The sequence below is a fragment of the Cupressus sempervirens genome, chromosome 9, assembly GCF_028749045.1.
Source record: "Cupressus sempervirens isolate cs-2001-9-10 chromosome 9, ASM2874904v1, whole genome shotgun sequence".
In the NCBI taxonomy this organism is placed as follows: domain Eukaryota; kingdom Viridiplantae; phylum Streptophyta; class Pinopsida; order Cupressales; family Cupressaceae; genus Cupressus; species Cupressus sempervirens.
This window is the reverse complement of record NC_143126.1, coordinates 348888447-348911597: the sequence shown is the minus strand read 5'-3', so window position 1 is coordinate 348911597 and position 23151 is coordinate 348888447. Positions and strand designations below refer to the sequence as shown.

Sequence of the window (23151 nt, the reverse complement as noted above, 5' to 3'; positions counted from 1 at the left end):
CGAAGGGAAAACTGACTTTGCTATTCATTATTATTAAAAATAAAATAAAAATAAAAAATTTAAAAGTACCGTACGGTTTAGCACCGTACGAATTTCACAGTGAAGGAGCGCCGTACGGATTTCTCACACGATGGAATGTGTCGTACGGTTTTTAGAGGAAAGAGTTCGTACTGTTTTTAAGGGGCAAGTACCGTACGGCTTTTTGAGGGAAGGTGAGTACCGTATGGTCCTTAACACCTAAAGGAAGGAGAATACCGTACGGTCTTTGATATCTAGGAAGAAGACTACCGTACGGTTTTTGATATCTGAAGGATGGTGTACGGTTTATGGTGTACGGGTTTTAGACAATCCAAACTATGGTACGGTTTTCAAGATGGTAGTACAGTTTTGTGGTAGTGTACGATTTTTTAAAGAGCCTGAGAAGGATAACATATGGAATTTGGAGCCAAATTTTACTTTGCATCGTACGGATTTTGAAGACTTCAGAGGATATTGCAATACGGCTTTTCCAGAAGATTGAAATAGTGAAGATGCCTTCAGATTTGTTTCATCAAAACCCGTGTGCAGGAAGGAGACATCCATATGCAATCAGCAGACAGTGTCAAGATTGAAGCCATAAGGATTTCATCACAGAAGGGTGACAGAAGGTTTTCTATAAAAAAAATAAAAAACGACGACAGAATCAAGTTGTTCAGAATGACTGACAGATGATGTCAAAGGGAAGGGGACGCATCCGTGGTTGCCAGAAAGAGTGCAGAATCAGCAGATAATGACAGAAATGGTGTGTTCCGTGCATTTCTGTGTGGGTTGCAAAGTGCTAATTTGGTCTTGGAGGCGCCCCTCGACCCCGCCCTGTACTGCGACAGGGAGCGCACCCGGGGCGCTGCCCCTCGACCTCGCCAGGAGCACTGCCCCCTGGACCCCCAGTCGTTGCAGATATCAGTCGTGGGAGTCTGACCAGTTGAAAAGACTTGGAGCTGTGGCAGGCATGGAGTGTCTGTGTATCAGAGGCACTGAGAGTAGGTGTTGGCCATGAGGCTGTCTTGGTGGATGCGTAGAGAGCTCGGGAGGAGCTGATCATCCAGTTGGAGGCAGTGCAGCGACACTTAGTCCAGTGTACTCGAAATTGGAAGGCAGAAAGCGGCACAGGTGGCTATCAGGGTCAGATGTCAGATTGGCTAAGGTGACAGTGTTGAAGACCAGTTAGTCAGTCAATGTATTTTGGTTGTTGATTTCTCTCAGAGATTTTGTAATAGTCGTCAGGAGACGACTTTTCTTTTTGGGGGGGATGATGTCGTCGGTAGAAATTGTGTATCGGCTGATGGGTCCCTTCGGAAAGAAAATTGTGTATCAGTCGACGGGTCCCTTCAGAAAGGAAATTGTGTATCAGCCGACGGGTCCCTTCGGAAAGGAAATTGTGTATCAGCCGACGGGTCCCTTCGGAAAAGAAATTGTGTATCAGCTAACAGGACCCTTCGGAAAAGAGTATGTATCTGGCCGACGGACTCCTTCGGGAAGGTTCCTCGGAAAGTATTTATAACCCCTTCGGGAAGCATTGTAGACATCAGAGGATATCATCAAAGCATAATGTACTGTGGGCATATGCGAATAATAATAATAGTTCTGCTGTTTGTTGTTCGTATTCGTTGTTTGTTTCTTAATTAATCTATGCGGTAAACATCCATCGCGTGCATGTTTGCTGCATGGAAGTCTGGGATATTGGGACTGCATTGATGTTCATTTCGGCACATTGAATGCAATCTACTGTTGAATCACTTCTCTCACCTACGTTTGATCTCTGCATTCCAAACACCTATCTTTGGCACACAATCGTGGCTATATCTACATGTAGGGAACTCTTCCATTAGTTGTGATTCTAAATGGAAAGGAGGAGCTGAGAGGAAATCATACAAATCAGGTTCTATGTTACATTTCACAAATATTTGTATCGTGTTCAGTTAACGCAAGTTTTGTGCTGAGGCTATAAATAAAGAGGGAATTTTCACACTGTTTATCATTATTCGAATAAAATCTCTCAATTGAGCTGTGTTGGTGAATTTTATAATTGAGTGAGTTGGGAATGTAAATGATGGATGTCTGAATAATGAGCAGTTAACTAATACCGACAAAAGCAAACATAGTTATATCCTTTAGCATGAGAAAGTATCAGCACATGATTGCCAAGTGTTTGATAAAATGCCTAATTATTGATTAGTAAAGGCAGTTGGTGTCTAACTGCTCCGGAGGGGTTATATCACATCCGGAGGCATCAGCATCTGCCTCTTGCCCTAGACTGAGCGCATCAGTATCCTTGGTTTAAATCAGAGTTTGAGAATCAGCTTCCAGCTATGGTAAATGCTCAAAATCCTTTGTGCTATCAAACTGCCTTATTTAGTCAAGATTCCAAATACTGCTAAAAGGATAAATGCCTCAGCATCAAGGACCATTCACAACAAACAATGAAGAAGCTTCAGTCACACAACCCCTCATCGAAAGTAAAGAAAGGCTAGCATCCAGCAGCAAGGAGCCTTCATTTTTTTTTATTCCCATGCCAAGCTTGTGATTTGCTGGAGTTCAACCAGCAATGTTGAAAGATATCACGCACCTAAACTTGGACAGATCACCTAGAAATGTGTAAAATAAACTCACACCAAAGCAATTAAACCCAGCTAAATATTCTTGTTTTAGCTGCCCAGGAATAAAAGCCAACTACGCCTGTCAAAAACAAAGATTCCTAGTCTTAAAATCGTCGTCCTACAATACGCACGCCCCTGCAGCTTGATCTACCAAACAAGAATCACCAAAATGCCCCATAGGGGCTCTTGAGACACTCACAGCCAGTCCTCCTTGCTCATTCCAGCAGATAATAGTCGAACACCCTATTGGTTCCCAAAATTGCAGATTGGAATCCTACAAGCCTTGCCCACTCGATGTTGGGCTATCCAACCGGTTAAGGCCAACTTGATGGAATTGATCAATGCGATCCAAATCCACTGCGCTTCTGGCTCTGCAAAACCAAGGCAGGTGTACCTAATCTTGGACAAAACACTTAAATCCAAGACGCCTATAACAAATTGATTAGAATGCGAGAATATTGAAAATTTTCCAAATGGCAAGGATTACAGAAAACTTTAAGATTGCAAATTACGAATTAAGAATAATAAATGAGTATAGATTAGTGCAACAAATGAACATATTAATTCCTCAAAGGAAAGAAATTAAACAATTGCCAGCATATGGATTACGAATTATGGAAAATATAAAGACCAGTGCCAAAAGGCGAAAGAGTCAGTATTATAAGTTTAAAACATACAACTTTATAAAATTCTATGAGCATTAATTATAAACAATTTAGCAATCAAGATGCGACAGATCAAATATATGGACACAATTTTAAAACAGTCTGGAATGTATTTTAACTCCTGTGGTTCGGAGACAAACTAGACATAGATTCGAAAACAATTAAATATTTCTCAATATCTATGATATTCAATTTTAATATATTATAATTGATCCTATCCACTTATCTATCATATAAATTATTTATAAAATTAAAATAATAATTATAAAGGACGAAACTATATAATATCTCAACTCTAGAGCTTCATGCAAATAAAATATATATTTCTTATTGATCATGCCAGAAATAAAATTACACTGGAGACACTCCTTATGGATGATCCATCCAATGCAGTTTGACTCCAAAATCGCATAAATATATTTACTCAATAATTCGAATTCACAAGCTTAGTTCAAAAAATCATTTCTTTACCAATGAACGAATAAAATATATCACAGTGCATACATATAACTGGGGTATAAAAAAATTTAGGAATATATGAATTGTCGTTTGATTTTAGATCTGTATTTATAGCCAATGAAAGGGTACTAAATTCTCCTCATAACAAGGTGACCCTTCATAACAAATAACTAATTGGCAAAACTATTTCAAGCTATGCTTAGGGATAAAATTTATAATATAGTTTGTAAAACACATAACTTATAATCACCCAATTCATTTAATCTAGGGTATAAGTTATGGAGTGGCTTCAAGAAGATATTCGCAGTCTGTCCGTGGAAATCTGGAGATTGCTCGTGTGTCTTTTCCCATATGCAAGATATTTGTTCTTCATTCCTTTACTCACATTCTTAATTTCTGACGCCTCAATCTTCCCTTGCAGATAACCGTATTGGAGCAGAAGCTTCTAACGTTGGGGATGTTCTATCGACTCCATGCTCAAACCTGCGATACACAAAATGTTTCTAGATTTTGTATTATTAAAACTGTTATTTCCAACGCATAAGTATGGTTCGTGGATCCCTTTGCCATCGAATCTCTTGGGGGTTCTGATATGGGCGATTACTTTCATGCATCTAACTCCCAACACCATCCGCTTTCACAAAAAAAAAACTTTTCACATAATTAAATCTTTTGTATCTGAGGCATTCCAATATGCTCTTGTGATGATATTTTGACATCCGTATAACTCAATGTTGACTTTTCTGACTCAGGGGTCTTCCGTATTCACTGTGTGCACCTATAGATGATTTCCATTCATATCTCCACTCTCTTTGGTCTTTATGCCATATCCTCACATACTTATACAGAACACCTTTGTCACAAATTCCAGAATAATAGTTGCTATAAAATAACGGCACTTTTATTGTTGTTGTTATGGGGTTTCTCCTTCACCATGACTCTCCATACTTTCTTTATTGGAGTCGCTGTTATTGCTTAGACTTTTCCTGCATGCTCATATACTTTGTACTCTGTCAAGTATCACTGTTCATTGCAATCATTTTCCACAGACCATCAAAACATTTTTACAGCCTTCTGTATATTTAGCGGGATTTTCTCATGAAAGCTGATTAATATTTATTCTGTTTACTGGTTAGAGTTTGACGCAACTGTATGTCCTTTGGATTCAAATTAATATGCATCACTACCATTAATCTTCAAGTATTGCCTATAGAATCATAACTGTCAGATTAGTACCTTGTTTCCCATCACATATTGTCCATGCTTGCTTGCAAGAGCTTGATTTTGCATCTGTTATTCAGAAGAAGCCTCTTTCAATCATTTGTTTCAAGTTTAATGGTGATAAACCTTCTGCTTACCCCGCAAAAGCAATATATAGCTGTATTTAAATGTTAATACATTTGGACCATAACCACTAATCAGCATTCAATTTGGTAGTCAAAAGCCTTCACTAGCTGTCCTCTGCAAAATCCGTTAATGAGGATGCTGTAGGTGACGAGATCAGGTGTATGGCCTCTGATTGATGTTTACTCTGAAAAATCTCCAGCTTCTGCTACTTCATTCTGATTTTTCTTATTAGGAGCAAGGCTTGAAAACACGCTATCATAGCAGTAGCCCTATCTATCTTGCCACCCTTGCAAACATTTGCTTGAATCTATGTTATTGTTTTGGATTTCACCATCCAACTCTAGAAACAATTCACATGCTTGTTCTCGGCTTGCAATATTTTGACTTCTCTCTTAAGTCTTTAACATCAGTAGGGAACAAGAATATATATCTTCATATTTTTAATCATCAACGGTGATACTCATAAAATATGCTCAAATGGATGCCTAAAGTATTGAATTTTTGGGCTCCATCACACCCTTCTCAAATGGAGCACATAGCTGATAAAAACTCATGTCCTGAACTATTTTATTTCCCATATCAGTATATCAGTCAGTCTTATCCCCCAGCAGGGAAAGATCACAGCACCCAACAATTTTTAATATTAACAGTGGGGTTAGATTCTGTTAAAACATGTAGCTTCAGTTCAGACAATATCTCTGATTGTATGAGAATATATCCATGTGTATATGTGTGTGTGTGTGTCAATATGATTTGAATATTGTTATGTATATATGCACGAATATAATCTGCATTATTCATCATGATCACTGTATTCAGAACCAACTGCGCATATATATTGTGTTTATATCTGAGATTGATCTCAGTAATGATCGCATTCCATTCTGACCATTATAGATTGCTTTGGGCTTTGTTAAGTCAATGAAACAATTAGTTTTGTTATAACTAAACATCGGTTGTAATCAAACCACCGATCGGGTATATCAGTGAATGGTCATGTCTCCACTTGGAGACATGCCCATTCACCCATATACCCGACCACCTTTGTATATATGTTGTTACCGCCCAACATTGCAAGCATCAAAATCAATTAATGCGTGCAGATCGGAGGTAATACAGATATCAAGTTTAAAGAAACTTTTATCATATCTTTGCATTATCAATATACATATTGTGGAGCATAACAGGTTCTTCATTAGCAAAGATTGAACCTGAAACAAAAACCATAAATTTATCAACATTGTCAGAGAAATCTGTGTTAAACTTTACATGGTATCAAAGCGAGGCTAAGGAGAGATCGCATTAAGTTTATAAGGATCAGATTTCACTTTAAATTCACAGTCCATTCTCTCTACCAAGATGACAAACGTATTGAGATTCGAACATCACCTTGCAAGTGCTGATAACTTTGAATCCTGGAAACTTCGTATAATGCTGTTATTGGAAGAAAACAAATTGAAATCTTTTGTAAGAGAGAAAAAAGAGGAACCTAAAGATGATCCTGATAAATCAACATGGAACGAGATTAATGAAAAGGCCATAAAGATAATTGTGGAAGTTGTTCGAGACCACATAGTACCTATTGTGGCAAACATACAACAGCATATCGTATGTTTCAAGCTCTTGAAAATGCATTCATAATCAATAATACTGGCAGAAAACTTGCTCTTAAAAGGCAAATGAATAATGTTAGAATGGAGAAAAGAGAAACCTAAGTCACCGATTCGGGTTCTGGTTCGAGTACAGATACCGGGTTCAGGTACAGGGGTATGACAATTTTTCCCCCTTGCGGATTCAGGTTTGTCTATATATGTATGTATTTATGTTCAAACATCAAAGTTACAAATACAAAAGAAGGTGATACTCATAAATCCATATTGGCCAATAAAATTATAAATAAATAATTGCATTACTAATATAGTTTCAGATTACATGCATTACTAATTGACATTGATCTGAACATGATCAACAAACATAACTATTGGCTAGGTTATACAAATCTATCAACAGTAATATACTCAAATCTTCAAATAAATAAAAATCAATCCCTGAGCTTCAAATGAATCGAAGTAGGTTGATCTACAGTGATAAACTAAGGGCATTACATAGACCAATTTTAACTTGAATAATATTAGCAAGCTGTTCCAAGACACTATCTAAAGCTGATACAAAGAGTATGCTGATGAACTAATCAGAAATACATACATAAACTAACCTATTGCCTTGGGGTACTTCTTGGGTGCCCACGTTCGTTGTCTGTCCTTCTATGAAGGACCCATAGAGAACCCATGAAGTACCATAGAAGAACAAGTACCAAAACTGTACCAGTACCAAGACCTGGGCCTAAACAACAGTACCCAATAAGTGAGGGAAAAGCCATAAATGCTTTCTTCATGACAATCACAGATTTGATAAATCAATTATCTGCACTTGGTATTGAGATTGACAATCAGGAATTATCCTTAATAGCATTAGGAGGACTTCCAAACTCCTAGGAATCTTTTGTACAAGCAATAAGTGCTAGGTCTAAAATCCCAAAACTAGATTGTTTAAGATCAGATTGTCTTCAAGAAGAATCAAGATTAATGATTAAAGGAAAACACAAAACCTTAGATGAAAACGTTCAAGCTCTTAACACAAACTTTCATCAGAACGGTGAGAAGAAGAACAACAAAAGGAAAAGAAACTTACATGAAAAAGGACAAACTAAACAGAAGAAAGACTTGTCCAAAATCCAATGTTTGAGATGTGATCTACATGGACATTATGCAATAAATTGTCTTGATCGATCTAAACCTCAAGCATCTTTTGCAAAATCTGATAAATCAAATGAAGGACATGAATTTGAGAAATATGCCTTCTATTCGGCATTGTCCAGTCAAATTTCAACCAAATCTAATACATGGATAGTTGACAATGGATCTTCAAGACACATCACTGGTTATCAGGATAACCTAGAAAGCATGCAAATAGAAACAGATGAAGAAGTTACAATTGGTGATGATTCTGCACATTCCGTAAAAGGAATTGGGCCTTGCACCATAAAATTGAAATCTGGAAGTTCTATTCAACTTTCTAGAGTTCTTTATGTACCAGGTACTAAAAGGAATTTAATATCTATATCTGCACTTGAAGATGATGGTTATAGAATTGCACTCATGGAAGGTAAAGTACTAGCTTGGCCTAAGAATTCAACCATAAAGAAGGCTCTAACAATAGGAGTACGACAAGGACTTTTGTATGAGCTATGCACTAAGACAAACCTTACACTTGTACATGAGACCTTGGATTTAAATGAAATATAGCATAGAAGATTAGGTCATATCAACTTTCATGCCCTAACATCAATGACGAAGTTAGTAACCGAAATGCCCAAATTAAGCCATATTCACAATGAATCCTGCAAAGGTTGTGCCCTAGGGAAAAATGCTAAAAAGTCATTTCCTCATAGTTTGAGCGAAACAAAAGATGTATTGGAACTAGTACACTCTGATCTATGTAGACCCATGCCTTTATCATCTATAGGAGTGTTATTGTACTATGTGATATTTGTTGATGATTTTTCAAGGAAGACATGGATATACTTCCTTAAGTGCAAAGAATCTGAAGAGATTCTCTCTAAGTTTAAAGAATGCAAAACAATCACTGAGAACTCCTCCGGAAAGAACATTAAAGTTCTGAGAACAAATAATGGGACAGAGTACACTTTTGAAATATTTAAAGAGTTCTGCAAACTTGTTGGAATTAAGAGGGAGTCCACAGTCCCCTATAATCCTCAACAAAATGGAGTTGCAGAAAGGAAGAACAGAACTATTGTACAAGCTACGAGGGCTATGATTTTTGATCAAAACTTAAGTATGTCTTTCTGGGCTAAAGCATCTAAAACAGCAATCTATATTCAGAATAGATGTCTTGACTCGTATTTGGACAATAAAACCCCTAAAGAAGCATTTTCTGGAAAGAAACCTGACATCGGTCACTTAAGGATATTTGGATGTCCTATGTTTGTTCATGTACCTAAGGAGAAGAGGACTATCCAGGATTGTATAGGAAGGGCAGCATACTGGATCCCAATGCTTGGTCGTACATTGTCTACCCTCAATTGGTGAAGAAGAAGCTCTCGAGGTAGAGCAAAGAATACAGAATCGTGAATGATGCGGTTATTTTTGCTATCATCTGATTCATAGAAGGAGACTATGCAAAAAGATTATCTGATGATGCAATTGCACAGACAACAGCTCTCGGGGCCTACTACATTCAGTTCAAAACCTTCACATATCTAAGGGTCGCAAGTGCCACTGTAAATCCAAAGAAGCTCCCTGGATATCCCAGTGATAGACTTGTCCTATTGGAAATTGCACGACAAATTAAATCTGCATATGACAGGGTTAGGAGACAACGAAGACCCTGTTGGACATGGCCCCTGGTCATAGGACCATATCAGGTGAAGCGGAAACGGGATATTCTGTCTTTTGAATGGGAGTGGGAACAATATGCCCTTGAGGAGTACAATTCTCCCAGGCCATGCTTCAACAATATTCGGAAAGTTGAGACTCTGGTGGGCAGGGAATTTCACCATGAGGAGGCCATCGAAGATCATTGGATGAATGCGACAAATGACTACAATGTCTGTATTAGGGACTATTGTAGGATGACTTTGTATTTAGCTGAGAAGGCTTTAAAAATAAGCATTCCTGAAGCGATATTGCAGCAAGATTCCGGGGAGTTGTTGGACCCTCTATTCAACACGGACAAAATTGGAGAGACCCATAATGAGTGTCGAGGTTGACAGAGAGGAGAGTGATGACATAAATCACAGGGCAAGGCACCTCATTAGATGACACAGGATTGGATAAAGAAACCATTCCAACTTGATCCAATACCTGACACAGTGATTTTTCATGCACAAGCTTGCCCAAACAAAGGTAGAGGGAAGAAGGTTACTATTCCTACCTTTGCGGCCTAGTCACCAATAAGACCAGAAACAGTATACCAACTAGATAGGCCAGTTGGATACTATCACCCTCCAAGAGGAAAGGAAAAGGCAAAAGAAAGAGGAGATCTCCTCAAAGGGCCGATACAGAAGAGGGTGAAGTACAGGCACCTCCTCAGCAACAGGGAGAATATGTGCAGGGATCAAAAGACACTGGGGTTTCTCAAGACCAGACAGATCCTCAATTGCCGCCAATTGCGCCCAGCCAGACAAAAGAGGGTGAAATCCAACAAGTCTCTCCTCCTTTGCAGGCAGAACCAGCATCCCCTTCCGCCTCTAAGAAACAAAAGAAGATTAAGATCCCTATGAAGAAGAGGCAAAGGGTGATTAGGAGAACGGTTCCTTTCCTATCTATCCCGGAACCTGTTCCCAAGGGAGAAAAAGAAGAAGAAGAGGAAGGTGAGGAATAGGATGTGCCCATACAAAGAAGAACCAGACTAGCTAGAGCCACAGAACATGAAAGGAGAAGAGGTTCCATGGTGACACCGCCATCCGCCCCAAAGGAACCTTTGGAAGTAACTTCTTCAGAAGATGAAGTACAACAATGGGTGGATGAGCAGAGTAAAGAGGGCGATGACATATTTAAGATGTCAGATTTTGACTTCATGCCCGTGGGAACGAAATTGGTCAGGGATAAGATCAAGGATACCCCTACAGGTGAACCCCAACAGGAAGACTGGACGCAGATGCCGCCAGAATCACAGGGTCCTAATCTTACTCCCCCATCCCCACCACAAGTCACGGTGGTTGATAAAGGATCGGTTCAAAAGGAACCAAAAGAGGAGCCACAACAAATGGCAACGGATGAAGTGTCAAAAGAGGGACAGATAGTAGAATATTCTCAACTAGCCTCCCAAGACACCAAGGTGCAAGCTACAAGATCCACAGAGACGGAGACCACAGAAAGAGAGCCCTTCCAAAGAGAAAGAACTCCGGGGAGAAGTGATAAGGGAAAGGAGGTAGCTGAACATACTCCATCCTCGAGAGGCAAGCCTTCAAGTGAATGGATTCCAAGATGGCTGAGAAAAGAAATGATGAGAAGCATGAAACCACAATTCCATGCAAATGAGGAGGATATCATTGAATTGGCCAAGGTTTTGAATAAACTTGAGTCCCCGTCACATGAAGCGAGACCGTTAGCATTTATCAACAGCACTCAGGATCAGGATTTGTTTTATCAAGTGGCCATCCCTCCTCCTGATGCAAATGGAAAAAGCTTCGAGCCACACGATTATCAAATCAAAGAGGTCATGCTTGGGAGGCCCATATTGGATACGGCCAGATTGATGGCGACGATGGGAATAAAGAAGTTTTTAGAAGCATGGACCAAGAAGGGGCTGAACTTAGAACACTTCGAAGGCAAAATGAAATGCTGAGAGGATGTCTAGCTGAAGTTATTAGTCCCCTAGACCCCGATCACCTCGAGGAGACCTTAAATGATGTACTCAGAGAAGGGAGGGGTATGCATCTGGACCCATTTTTGAAAGCCTGTCAGCAGTGGCGGGAAAGTTTTGAAGAAAATGGTGTCTTGATCATCCAAGGGAATCTTAAGTTACTACACGCTACGTAGGAGAATGTAAATAAGATGGTAGCCATTTTGAAGCAGGATTTCAGTATCATGGATGAAGTGTGTGCTTGGAGCAAAGACTTACAAGTTTTGCAAGCTATAAAGGTGCAGAGATATAGGATTTTGATAGATGTATATAAAGCGGAGGAATTGGATTTAACTGATGATTGGATTGAGAAGACTGCGGACAATAATAAAGTAATGAAGACATTACATGCGAAGATTCACCGGCTCAAGGACCAAGCCCGAGAGCGAATTTTAGAAGCAGAGAGGCATTATAGTGATGCATGCTTAGAGATTTTTGTGGATGAGGAACGGGAGAAGTTATTGTCGATAGAGGTAGTGGTGAAGAGATTCAGGAAGATTTTTTAGGAAGCTTCTGATGATGAGGACATCCTGCAGGCTTTTAGAACAGAGGAAGCCTTATTAGAGTTGGATACCAAACTGGAGGATTTTGTTGAGACTCAAATTGAGGTAGACAACTCTAGGCAGAAGGTTAAAGATAAATATGAGGCTTTAAATTTACCGGATGCGGCCAAGATTACTGAGATTTTCGAGAAATTCAAGGGCAAACATCTAGACATAGCTTTGGGATGAAAGGCAACAAAACCCAGATGCCAGAATTTCATTTTTCACACTCAGTAAAATTTTGAGATTTTGGACCCTTTTGAGCTGCACAGGTCCGCAAGTCCGTAGGTCGCATTTCCAGAGGTGCATCGACAGTTAACTACCAGTTCCAAAAATAGAGCTTTCCATTTTTGGCACTTTCAAACACTTCCACTTCCACTGAAAGCTTTCTTATTCTTTCTCCTCTCATGAATTCTTTGTTTTTGATGTGTAAAGGCTCATGCATCCAATTAATGAATAAAAAATGGATGGAGTCCTACTTAGCACTAGTTAGACTGTTAGCTTGTATATAATTGTTTTATTAATTTAAAAACATATTATTGCATGAAGATATCTCTCACTCTCAACACAAATTGAGGAGACGATTTCTTATGAATACTCCATTGTAATATGTAATTGGGGCCGCCATTATTTTGCATTAAACAATTTTGTTTTTGGTGCTCGCATTTGGAGTGTCGTGATTCTTGCCTAAATGTGTCATTGTTTCGTGAATTTACGTTCATGGAATTGTGATTGAGCCAAAAGTTTATTGCTTTGTTTCTGGTTGTGCGATTCATTAATTCTGGTGTTTGCTACGATTTTGACTAATTCCGCTGAATTATCTAGCTTGAGAAGAAATCATCGAATTGTACCTGCATAACTTTTCATCTCGCATGAGCGCACTTTTCGTGGCCTTGCGATTTGATGAAGAGTGAAATATCATACAATTACTAAGTTTCTCACCGACGATTGCATCAATGGAATCGAGGAAGCGTTGCTCCTCCTTTCATTGGTTACCCACTCATTTTCTTTGAAAGCTTAACTCGTAGACGTGTTGTTTTCCATAGCCTATGCACATTGGGATTTCAATTTCATGCTATTTGCTTTAAAGTTTTGTTATTTTCTTTATTAACCCCCTTTGTTAGAATAGGACTTCATGCTAGCTGCATTGTTAGATTGCATTCATAAAAAACATAAAAATACAAAAACATAGTTCTTTTGGCATGTTTTATTTTGAAGCAGTGTGCAGATTCATCTCATCCGAAATCAAAACGAACCAGCAAAGGCCTCCTTGTGAACAATCACATTTATCTTCAATTGAACGGATTCTAGTAGGTCGCAAGATCACCCAAAACCTTGGAGTTGATTCACGAGATCAGCTTTTCAAGAGAGGAGTTCGCAAGAATTCTTGCCATTTAGCATCATGCATAACAATAGCTCAACAGGGACATAGTTCCTAGACTTAAGGGAAAATTTGTTGTGTCTTCAAAATGGCTCTTCAAAGCTAAGTATGCTACAGATGGCAGCATTGAAAAACATAATGCTCACTTTGTCACTAGAGGTTTTTCTCAAAAGGAAGGAATCAACTTTGAAGAAACTTTTGCACTAGTTGCCAGGTACAACTCTGTTAGAGCTATAATAGCCATCACAACAGCCAAAGGTTGTAAAATCAATCAAATGAATGTAAAAACTACTTTTCTTAATGGAAAAATTGAGGAAGAAGTATACCTGGAACAGCAAGAAGGGTTTGTGACACGTGATGTTGTCTCTTATGTATGTAAATTGATGAGGGCAATGGACTCAAATAGGCTCCCCGAGCCTAGTATGAAAGGATTGACAAATACCTTTTAAGTCTTGGATTCACCAAGAATGTAGCTGATTAAAATCTTTACTTCAAGGTAACTAAAGGTGATATGCTAATTCTAATTATTTATGTTGATGACTTTCTGATTATAGGAGAAGAACATCTCATTAATCAATGTAATAAAGATTTAGCTTTTCAATTTGAAATGAAGGACTTAGGAATTCTTCATTACTTTCTTGGATTGAAGGTGCGTCAGAAGTCTGGGCATATCTTTCTACATCAAAAGCATATTGTTTATATTTTGAAAAGATTTGGAATGTGGGACTATCAACGTATGTCTACACCTATGGAAACCAACTTACACAAACTAAAAGAAGCAAGTGTTAAATCCAAACTAGTTGATCCTACTTTATACAAACAGATAATTGGGTCCCTGATGTATCTTGTAAATACTCAACCTGACATCTGTTATGCTGTGAATGCATTGAGTCAGTTCATGTGTGAACCTCGTGAGATTCATCTTGTTGCTTTGAAACATATATTAAGGTATCTCCAAGGTACTATTGAGTATGAAGTTATATATGAGAATACCAGCTTGGAGTTGCATGGATATAATGATTTTGATTGGACCGGAAGTGTGAAAGACTGGAAAAGCACATTAGGATGTTCTTTCAGTTTAGGATCAGCTATGATTTCTTGGATCTGTAGAAAGCAAGCTTCGGTTGCTCAGAGTTCTATTGAGGTAGAGTATATTGCAGCAGCAATGGAAGCTAGAGAAGCAGTGTGGCTTCAGAAGCTACTTTCTAACTTGTTTGGTGAACCTATGAAACCTACCACTATTCACTGTGATAACCAAAGTTGTATCAAGTTCTATGAATCTGGTATTTCATGATAGATCCAAGCATAAAGAAATTCCTTTCCACTATGTAAGAAACATGGAGGAAAGAAGAGCTATTCAGTTAGAATATATCAATATAGGTGATCAAATAGAGGACATTCTTACCAAGGCACTTCCTAAATTGAAGGTTGATCATTTCAGAAAGAAACTTGGCTTGGTTGAAATGTAAGTTAATGAGATTGAGTCTCAAAACTTTATAAATTTGTTTTATTTAATAAAGATGTTTAAAGTATAAACTCTTTTGTCATATGTGTGACTCTATGACTCATGGGCCTACCCTATGTTCAATATTAAAAGGAGACAATCTTTTATATTGAAATGTTGACTCTAATAATATAAGGGGACGACTTTAAATTATTAAATAACTATTATGATGAATATCATGTGACTTGATACTCTTGAAAATCATAATAGTTAAAAGAGCATGTTGATGGATATCATGCGACTTGATATCTATTGAAGATCAATATGTTTAAACTCATGGTGGATATTATGTGACTTAATATCTATGGATATGCCATGATCTTTTATGGAAGATATCAAGAGACTTGATATCTATGTACACACAAAATTGAAAGAATATCATGAGACTTGATTTTCTTAAAATATCTAGAGGATATTACTTCTTATTATGAGAAGAATTCATATGCGCTTTGTCTTCCCTAGCTAAGAGGGAGTGTTGAAACATGTAGCTCCAGTTCAGACAATATCTCTGATCGTATGAGAATATATATATGATTTGAATATTGATATGTATATATGCACGAATATAATCTGCATTATTCATCATGATCACTGTATTCAGAACCGACTGTGCATATATATATATATATATATATATATATATATATCTGAGATTGATCTCAGTAATGATCGCATTCCATTCTGATCATTATCGATTACTTTGGGCTTTGTTAAGTCTTTGAAACAATTAGTTTTGTTACAAACTAAACATCGGGTGTAATCAAATCACCAATCAGGTATATCAGTGAATGGTCATGTCTCCACTTGGAGACATGCCCATTCACCCATATACCCGACCACCCTTGTATATATGTTGTTACCGCCCAATATTGCAAGCATCGGAATCAATTAATGCGTGCAGATGGCGGTAATACAGATATCAAGTTTAAAGAAAAACTTTTATCATATCTTTGCATTATCAATATACATATTGTGGAGCATAACAGGTCCTTCATTAGCGGAGATTGAACCTGAAACAAGAACCATACATTTATCAGCACTGTTAAAGAAATCTGCGTTAAACTTTACAGATTCTATCGGTCAGCCCAGATTTCCACAACTCAAACCATGACAATATTATTATCATGTCCCCTTTTCAAATAATTAAAAATAATAATCTTTGCTAAGGCAGGCAAGCCCAAAAAGGTGAAGTTTTGGAAAAAGGGGATAATCTTTGGAAGCTAATGGACTAATAAATAAAAATTATTATTAAAATATGTTTCATTAACCCCTCTTGGGCGTGAGTTAGGGTTATGCCCTCTTTTAAGGGGTTTGGAGGCATTCTGAGCTGATTCCAGAACTTGATTTTTGCTCATTCTTTGTTATTCTTCAGAGGCTGCCAAACCTGTGGAGAAGGAGACCCAAGAACGGGAGTTTGCAGGTTTCCAGGGAGACCCAAGAACGGGAGTTTGCAGGTTTCCAGGAAGGCTAAGGACGGGAGTTTGAAGCCATTCCATGTGCATGCTCATACAGAGTTTGCCTTTGTGCTGAACAGTGCAGATTTGTGGGTTTTTGGGTGTGTTTTTTGTATGAGTTTGGTGTTTTCAGTTGAGTATTTCATATCAGTTTGGGTTGCTGTTGTATTTCACACTTTAAGGTGTTAAAATAGAGCTGAATATATGTATTGAGACGTGATTAAACTTCTGAGATAGATTATTAGTGTTTTTGTGGTGTTTCCGGGCATTTTTGTGTTAATTTCGGGAGCCCGATGAGCATAATTTTTGTCCTACATTTGTGAGCTGTTGTGTAAAGGCTATACGGATCTGGAAATGTCATTTTGTAGGCTGTTATGCTGCTGAAATTTCTGTAAAAATGTCCATTTTCAGATTTATTAATAATTTGTGAAGTTGTGAAGCTTTTGGCACTATTTTCAGCGTACCCGATTTGGGGTTTCTTGAGAAATTTGGTGGATCTTTGTGATATTAGTTGTTTGATCTTGAAAATCTGATTAGAGGCGTGAAATATCATACAAAACCAGTAAAGGGACATTTCAATTATAATCACAAAGAACTATTTGAAATCATCCAATAAGACTGTTTGGAAATCACCCAATACTTTGTTTTCAAATTATCATGGCATCTCCAAAAACCATGCGAAGTCTCATGTTTTTCTGCATGACGATTCTTCAGATGGGTTTTCATAATATTTTCCCTTTAAAAATTATCTGATGGGTTTTCATTATTTTTTCCCTTAAAAAACTTTTTCCTTTTTGTATATCCGACACTTCAAGAGAAACAGGACAATGATACTTTGCCACTCATTTGATCATTCTTCGGCCTAAGCCAACTCACCATGAGATGCGTGAAGGAACTTAAAGGATCGCAAACCTCCCAAAATTTATATTCAAGAGAAACAAGAAAGTGATTCTTTGCCACTTGATCATTCTTTGGCTTAAGCTAACTCATCATGAGATACATGGAGGAATTTAAAGGGTAGCAAGCCTCTCAAAATTTATGTTCGACTCCTTTGACTATCCAAATAGATGTGTATAGCAGCTTAACTTCCTATAAAGGATTCTTCAGCACTCCATGTACGCCTGATTTGTCTTAAGCAAGGTATCGCTTCCTAAAAGTGTCCCATAAAAGCAATGCAAGACCAATTAAGGCCCCAGTTCAAGCTTCAACCCCTTTTTAAATTATATGGCTGGAACACTATAATACTTATTATTCTTTATTTATCCTTGTTTCTGAATGCACACATGGCAGCTAAATTGTATGAAGCTTTCACATATATTGGTAAGTAGAAATTTATTATTGGCTGCAAATTTCAATGAATTTGAACCTGGAAATTCAAAACCTGCAACTATTAACCACTTCTCCACTCTCAAACAAATCATGATCCTGAGTGAATCATGACGTAAAGGCTATGATAGAATCTTGTGATACCCAAGCCTCTTCAAACGAAGGTTTTCGTCCTGCGTGGAAACTATTTGCTCAGCTACACAGCTGGCGCTAAAACCAAATATCAGACAGAAAATGAAGAATGAATCCCTGCATCCTCTTATTTATACTCATCCCACCAACTTTCTGGAAAAGATAATTCAAAGTCACCTAAGAATAAATAATTATTTCCCTCCACCAAATGAATTTATATTATTCTTTTATTTTTTGGTCCCCAGCTAATGTCACTAGACTATTCAAGATATAATTAATTAAATGCAAGTTTTTAAAAATATCAATCTTAAGAAAATTTTATTTAATTACATAAATTCTATTTTATCTGCTCACTGATGCCAGAAAGGAGTTATTAAATGAGGTCCAATGAAAAATATCTGTTTTGGTCAAAGAATGTCATTGGATGATGCCACAGTGGAGTCTACAGAAATATCGCAGCACCCAATACTAGATTTGCTTCAAAGGGACTAATTGTTTGGCTTCCACTAGTAAATGTTTTGCTTTTTTCTCTTTTTATTGGTTAGCCGGACCTAGTCTTCTGGGTTCATTTGGGTTTTAAGTTCAAAAGATGTACAATTTTTAAGAAGACTGCTAATCCCACATGTGAAAGGAAAAAGAGCTGAAGTAGGGGACATGCTATGATATACTCTTGGAGAATGTAGTAAAGAATGAATTGGAGGAGAGATCTTGTGGACAGATCTACAGACTGTGTTTGGCTAAGGTAGCATCCATACAGCCATGCATTTGGCCTACGGTAGTATCAACAACCTCTCAGAAAAGTACATATATTTCTACTTTAAATTGTTGTGATTTATTTTCATGAACAACTACAAGATGACAATTCGTTTATAACATTTATTTCAAATTTTCAGAAGTTTCAGTTTGTAATATACAATTGCTTCCAGATTTCACTTATATAAAACATTATATCAGTTCCTATTTTTAGCATTACAACAGTTCTTATATTTCCTGTCAGTTTCAGATTTATGTTCCTTTTAAGTTTTAGATTTTAAGAGGTCTACAACAGCTAGTGCAGATTTCGGACCTATCAAACTACAAATCTGCAGCCAGCATATCCTAGAGTATTCCAATGCACTTCAACCAAATTAGTATTAGTTTTCTCATTTCTGTGGTAAGTAATTCTTATTTATGTTCCAGATTAAGGGTGTGCCACCATGGTTTCTAAGATCAATGAAGGACTTCATGATCATAATTAGCACCTAAAGCCTTCAAATATAAAAATATTTTAATCAATATACCATCATAATTTTGAATCTTGACACCATGATACAAAATTGTTACTGCATTTCGGCTAGATGATTTGTGACATTAAGCCTTTGGTGAGGAAGTGTTTGATAGTATATAGCATGAAGTTTAAACCATATAATACTAAACTTCACATCCTTTATAGCGAAGAACGATTTCAGCGAAGAACTGGCCATGTTGAAAATTAATTTCTTCATTATCTTGCACACAAACTAGACTGAAAGAGTCAGGACACAACTTTCCCAAAAAACAATTTGTAGCACTGCAATTTTCTTGAATATAGAAACACGGAAACGTGCATGAGATTTCAAATTCCAGGTTCCTAAACAAACAAAGAGTAGATATCTACTATAACTATAAGTGTCTCCTTGTTCTTTACCTCCAAATGACACGTTGACTTGAACCATAAGATGCCCACCAAACAGCACTGGAAGGAGAATAAGTCAACACAGACATACCAAATCCTCTATATAACCCACGTATACCATCAGTCTTGATAATTCTGCGAGCTGCATCAAGACCGCCACTGTAGTTAGCAGCACCAGAAGTGCCTTGTACCATAAGCCTTTGACTCACCTGAAATTATTGAAGTATTTTAGGCAATGTAGAAAAAATTCATATGATAACAAATAAGAACAACGTATGAAACATTTTAGGCTTCAAAAAGCACTTTATATGAGCATGCAGTATAGTTATGCACTATCTAGAAAAATTGCCAACCATCTAGAACATACCCATGTATAAAGAAAACACGAAAAACAGAATAGGAAAACTGGAAAAATTGCCAACACATCTAGAACATAGCCATGTATAAAGTAAATACGAAAAACAAAATAGGATAAAAAATCATAAGATTCCAATTAAAATATATGGGCATTGAAAATCACCCGTTACCCCAAGTTTCCAAGATAGGGAGACAGGGCAAGGACGTGGGGAGGAGTTTCCAAGTTGGCCATTTTCAGAGAGGAACGGGATGACAGAGGGGACAGTTATATAAAAAATAGGGAAAATACAAAATATATAGGGCAGTTTCAAATATTCGTGTGGAACAATGATAAACCATTCATCATACACATTATACATAGTAATTGAATTGAAATGAGATTTCAAATTCATAGATTCATATAAATCATGTAGCTTATTTTTAATAGTTAATGCTATAGCAGTGAAACACGGGTACTCGCACCCCTCCCAAAAACTTGAAGTACCCATCCCCAAGACGTTCTTGCACCGGGTATGAGTACCCGAGTACCACCACCTCTGCCATTCCACAACCACACTGCAGCTGGGACAGATACTTGAACTTCTTTTTGAATTTTGGTTTTTTTAAGTTACTATTGGGTATATGTATTATATTACCATGTTAAATGTTCAAATTGTCGGGTTAGTGTTGCAATTTTGCTATGTTCAAGTATTTCAATTTGGTAAGTCATACTGAAACATCATTTCATAACTAGCATTCCTAAGTTCTGCATGTACAGGATACAACACCCCCTGCCTCTTGCAGTGAAATTGAGGCCCTTTGTCCCCCCTTCCAAGAAACTCGTCCCGACATACCCCACTACCAGTATTACACTGTACTATAGTCTATAGTTAATTCAAATTGCATTCATTAATATAATTCAGTGAATCATTGTCAATATACATGTAATATGAATATCAAAATGCCCAAAGGCTGTCAATTTAAACAAAAGTATTCAAATATCATTTATGTCATAAGTCTCAAAAGAGTCAAAGACTCAAGAATAAAACAAAGATAGTAAATTAGTGCCACTGCCTTAGCCTCAATCTCAAAATAAGAAAGGAATGATAAAAATTAGGCTTCTTAACCTTGTTAGGGTGAGTTGGGCTATGGGGATCACTGCAAAATAAAATAAGAGATTATTTTACATTCAAGTGAATCTGTTTTTGAAAAATGTTGCACCATCACGAGGAAGGTTGGCAATTGCCGAGTTAGCCCACAAACATCCCTGGTCATCTCGGGGACATCCAACCATTCCCTTTCTCTCTCTGACATGTCCCTTATTTTCAAACATCCCTGGTCATCTCAGGGACATCCAACCATTCCCTTTCTCTCTCTGACATGTCCCTTATTTTCGATATCGTTTAAAAAATTGGCAAATCATGGGGACACCAAGGGAACACTCCCTACTTATCCCTACATCTCCTCGTCTTGGACTGTTTATATTTTCAAAATGCCTGGTTTTGTGCAGGTGACACTAAAATGCATTGGATAACCGATATTTATATACAAATTTATTGTATGTTTGATGAAATTTATTGCACAATCAAAATTTATATATTTGTTGAGATCATCCTGATATTCAAGCAAGGTAGTTAGCAGTAGTGTAATCCAAGTGGATTGACTCTACACACAGGGGGTTTCAATCATAATTATGCACCATTCTAGATGATTAGCAAACCTCCCAATTAAACTCAACAAGCAGTATCAGGTGCTGAGAAGAATAGAATCCAGCAAGGGCAATCCACGGTATGCACTCCCTATCTGCTATCATTAGTCATGTCCGCAATTGCTTTAGTGAGATTAAAAAATCTGTGGACCATTGTTTTTGCATTTTATATCCCCTGCCATCACATGTTTCACTTGCTTTGGGTCTCATCCCAATGATGTTTGCTAAATTTAGCCATTTTATGCAAAGAACTAACATCCCCACTATAAACAAATAATTAATCAATCCATTGAAAACACGCATATATTTCTCTTTTGAATGGGTTTTAAATCATCCAATTTTAATTTTAATATGGGACTCCTATAATTGACACATGTTATGGAATCTAAATTTATTTTTGTGGTCACTAACAATATGACAAACAAATATTCATTATTCCAACTCTAGCGAATGCTTAATTACACAACTAAATAGATAAAAATGCGGTAGTGTGTATCCTAGATTTTGAGGAAATCCCACCAAGTGAGTCTTGAGGAGCACAAAGAAACATAGATCTCCAACACGGATCAAAGAAATCTTTACTTAAATGACTCCAAGTGTATTCTAGCTATTTTGATAAGTACCAATAGAAAACCTTATTGTTTTAAATCTGTGAAATCTTCTATTGAACTCTAGCCAAAACATTCACTTTCGTCTACTAAAATAATGCACTTTCATAGAAGTTTTCAAAACATGCCATGTCTCAAGAGCAAATGACTCGAAAACTAAATTGAAAGTTTGAGTTCGTTCCTAAATACGGGTTCAAAGACCTAGTTTGCTGGTACAGCAAAATTTTGGAAAGGGGTTTGGGTTCATTCATACAAAAACATGTAGACATTTTATATATATATATATATATATATATATATATATATATATATATATATATATATATACATATTTATGAAGCCTAAAAGCATGACTTAGAATTAGAATGTCACATAGTATCATAAAATCATATGATTTAAAAAACAAAAACACCATAAACCAAGGTCACCGGGAGACAAGGAGACTTTGAGGTCTCCGGTACTGGTACTGGTACTGGTACCGGTACGGCAATTTTTCAAATAGGAGACAGGGGTACTTGGAGAAGGCAAATTTTTTTTTTTAAAAATTTTTTTAATAGTTTAAAGAGTCTAATACTAAAAGTAAATACAAAATTTGAAAATAGTAATACTGTAAGACTAAAGTAAATAATAATAGTAATGTCACATTAAAAATTAAAATAGACTCATAGAGTCAAAGATTTCAAAACTCACATGATCACAATATTGTATCTCATAGACATATTTGTTTTTCGAATATTGCATATGATCACCATCATATCAGATTGATAATCGCTGAGATTATCATTACATATTCAAATTTTAAATTCAAAAAAGTATAGTTTGATGCTGAATTGCTGATATGCAAACAAAAATGAACACTTTGTACAATAAACAAAAAACAAAAATATATCTAGTATTATTAGTGTGTTGATGGTACTATCATCTACTCCACAAGGTTGTGATCATCCATCTCAAGGTCTTCAGCTATCATACT

General features: G+C 37.0%; 1 protein-coding gene across 3 annotated transcripts in view; it reads right to left on the bottom strand.

The window, feature by feature from the left end:
• LOC149538749 (Mitochondrial substrate carrier family protein) overlaps positions 1-23151 on the bottom strand; it is a 221965-nt gene that overhangs the window by 111535 nt on the left and 87279 nt on the right. For all 3 annotated transcript variants that reach the window (XM_089800072.1, XM_089800071.1, XM_089800073.1), the window contains one exon: positions 19539-19735. In XM_089800072.1, coding sequence (XP_089656198.1) covers positions 19539-19735 — 197 coding nt within the window. The remainder of the gene's footprint in view (positions 1-19538; positions 19736-23151) is intronic.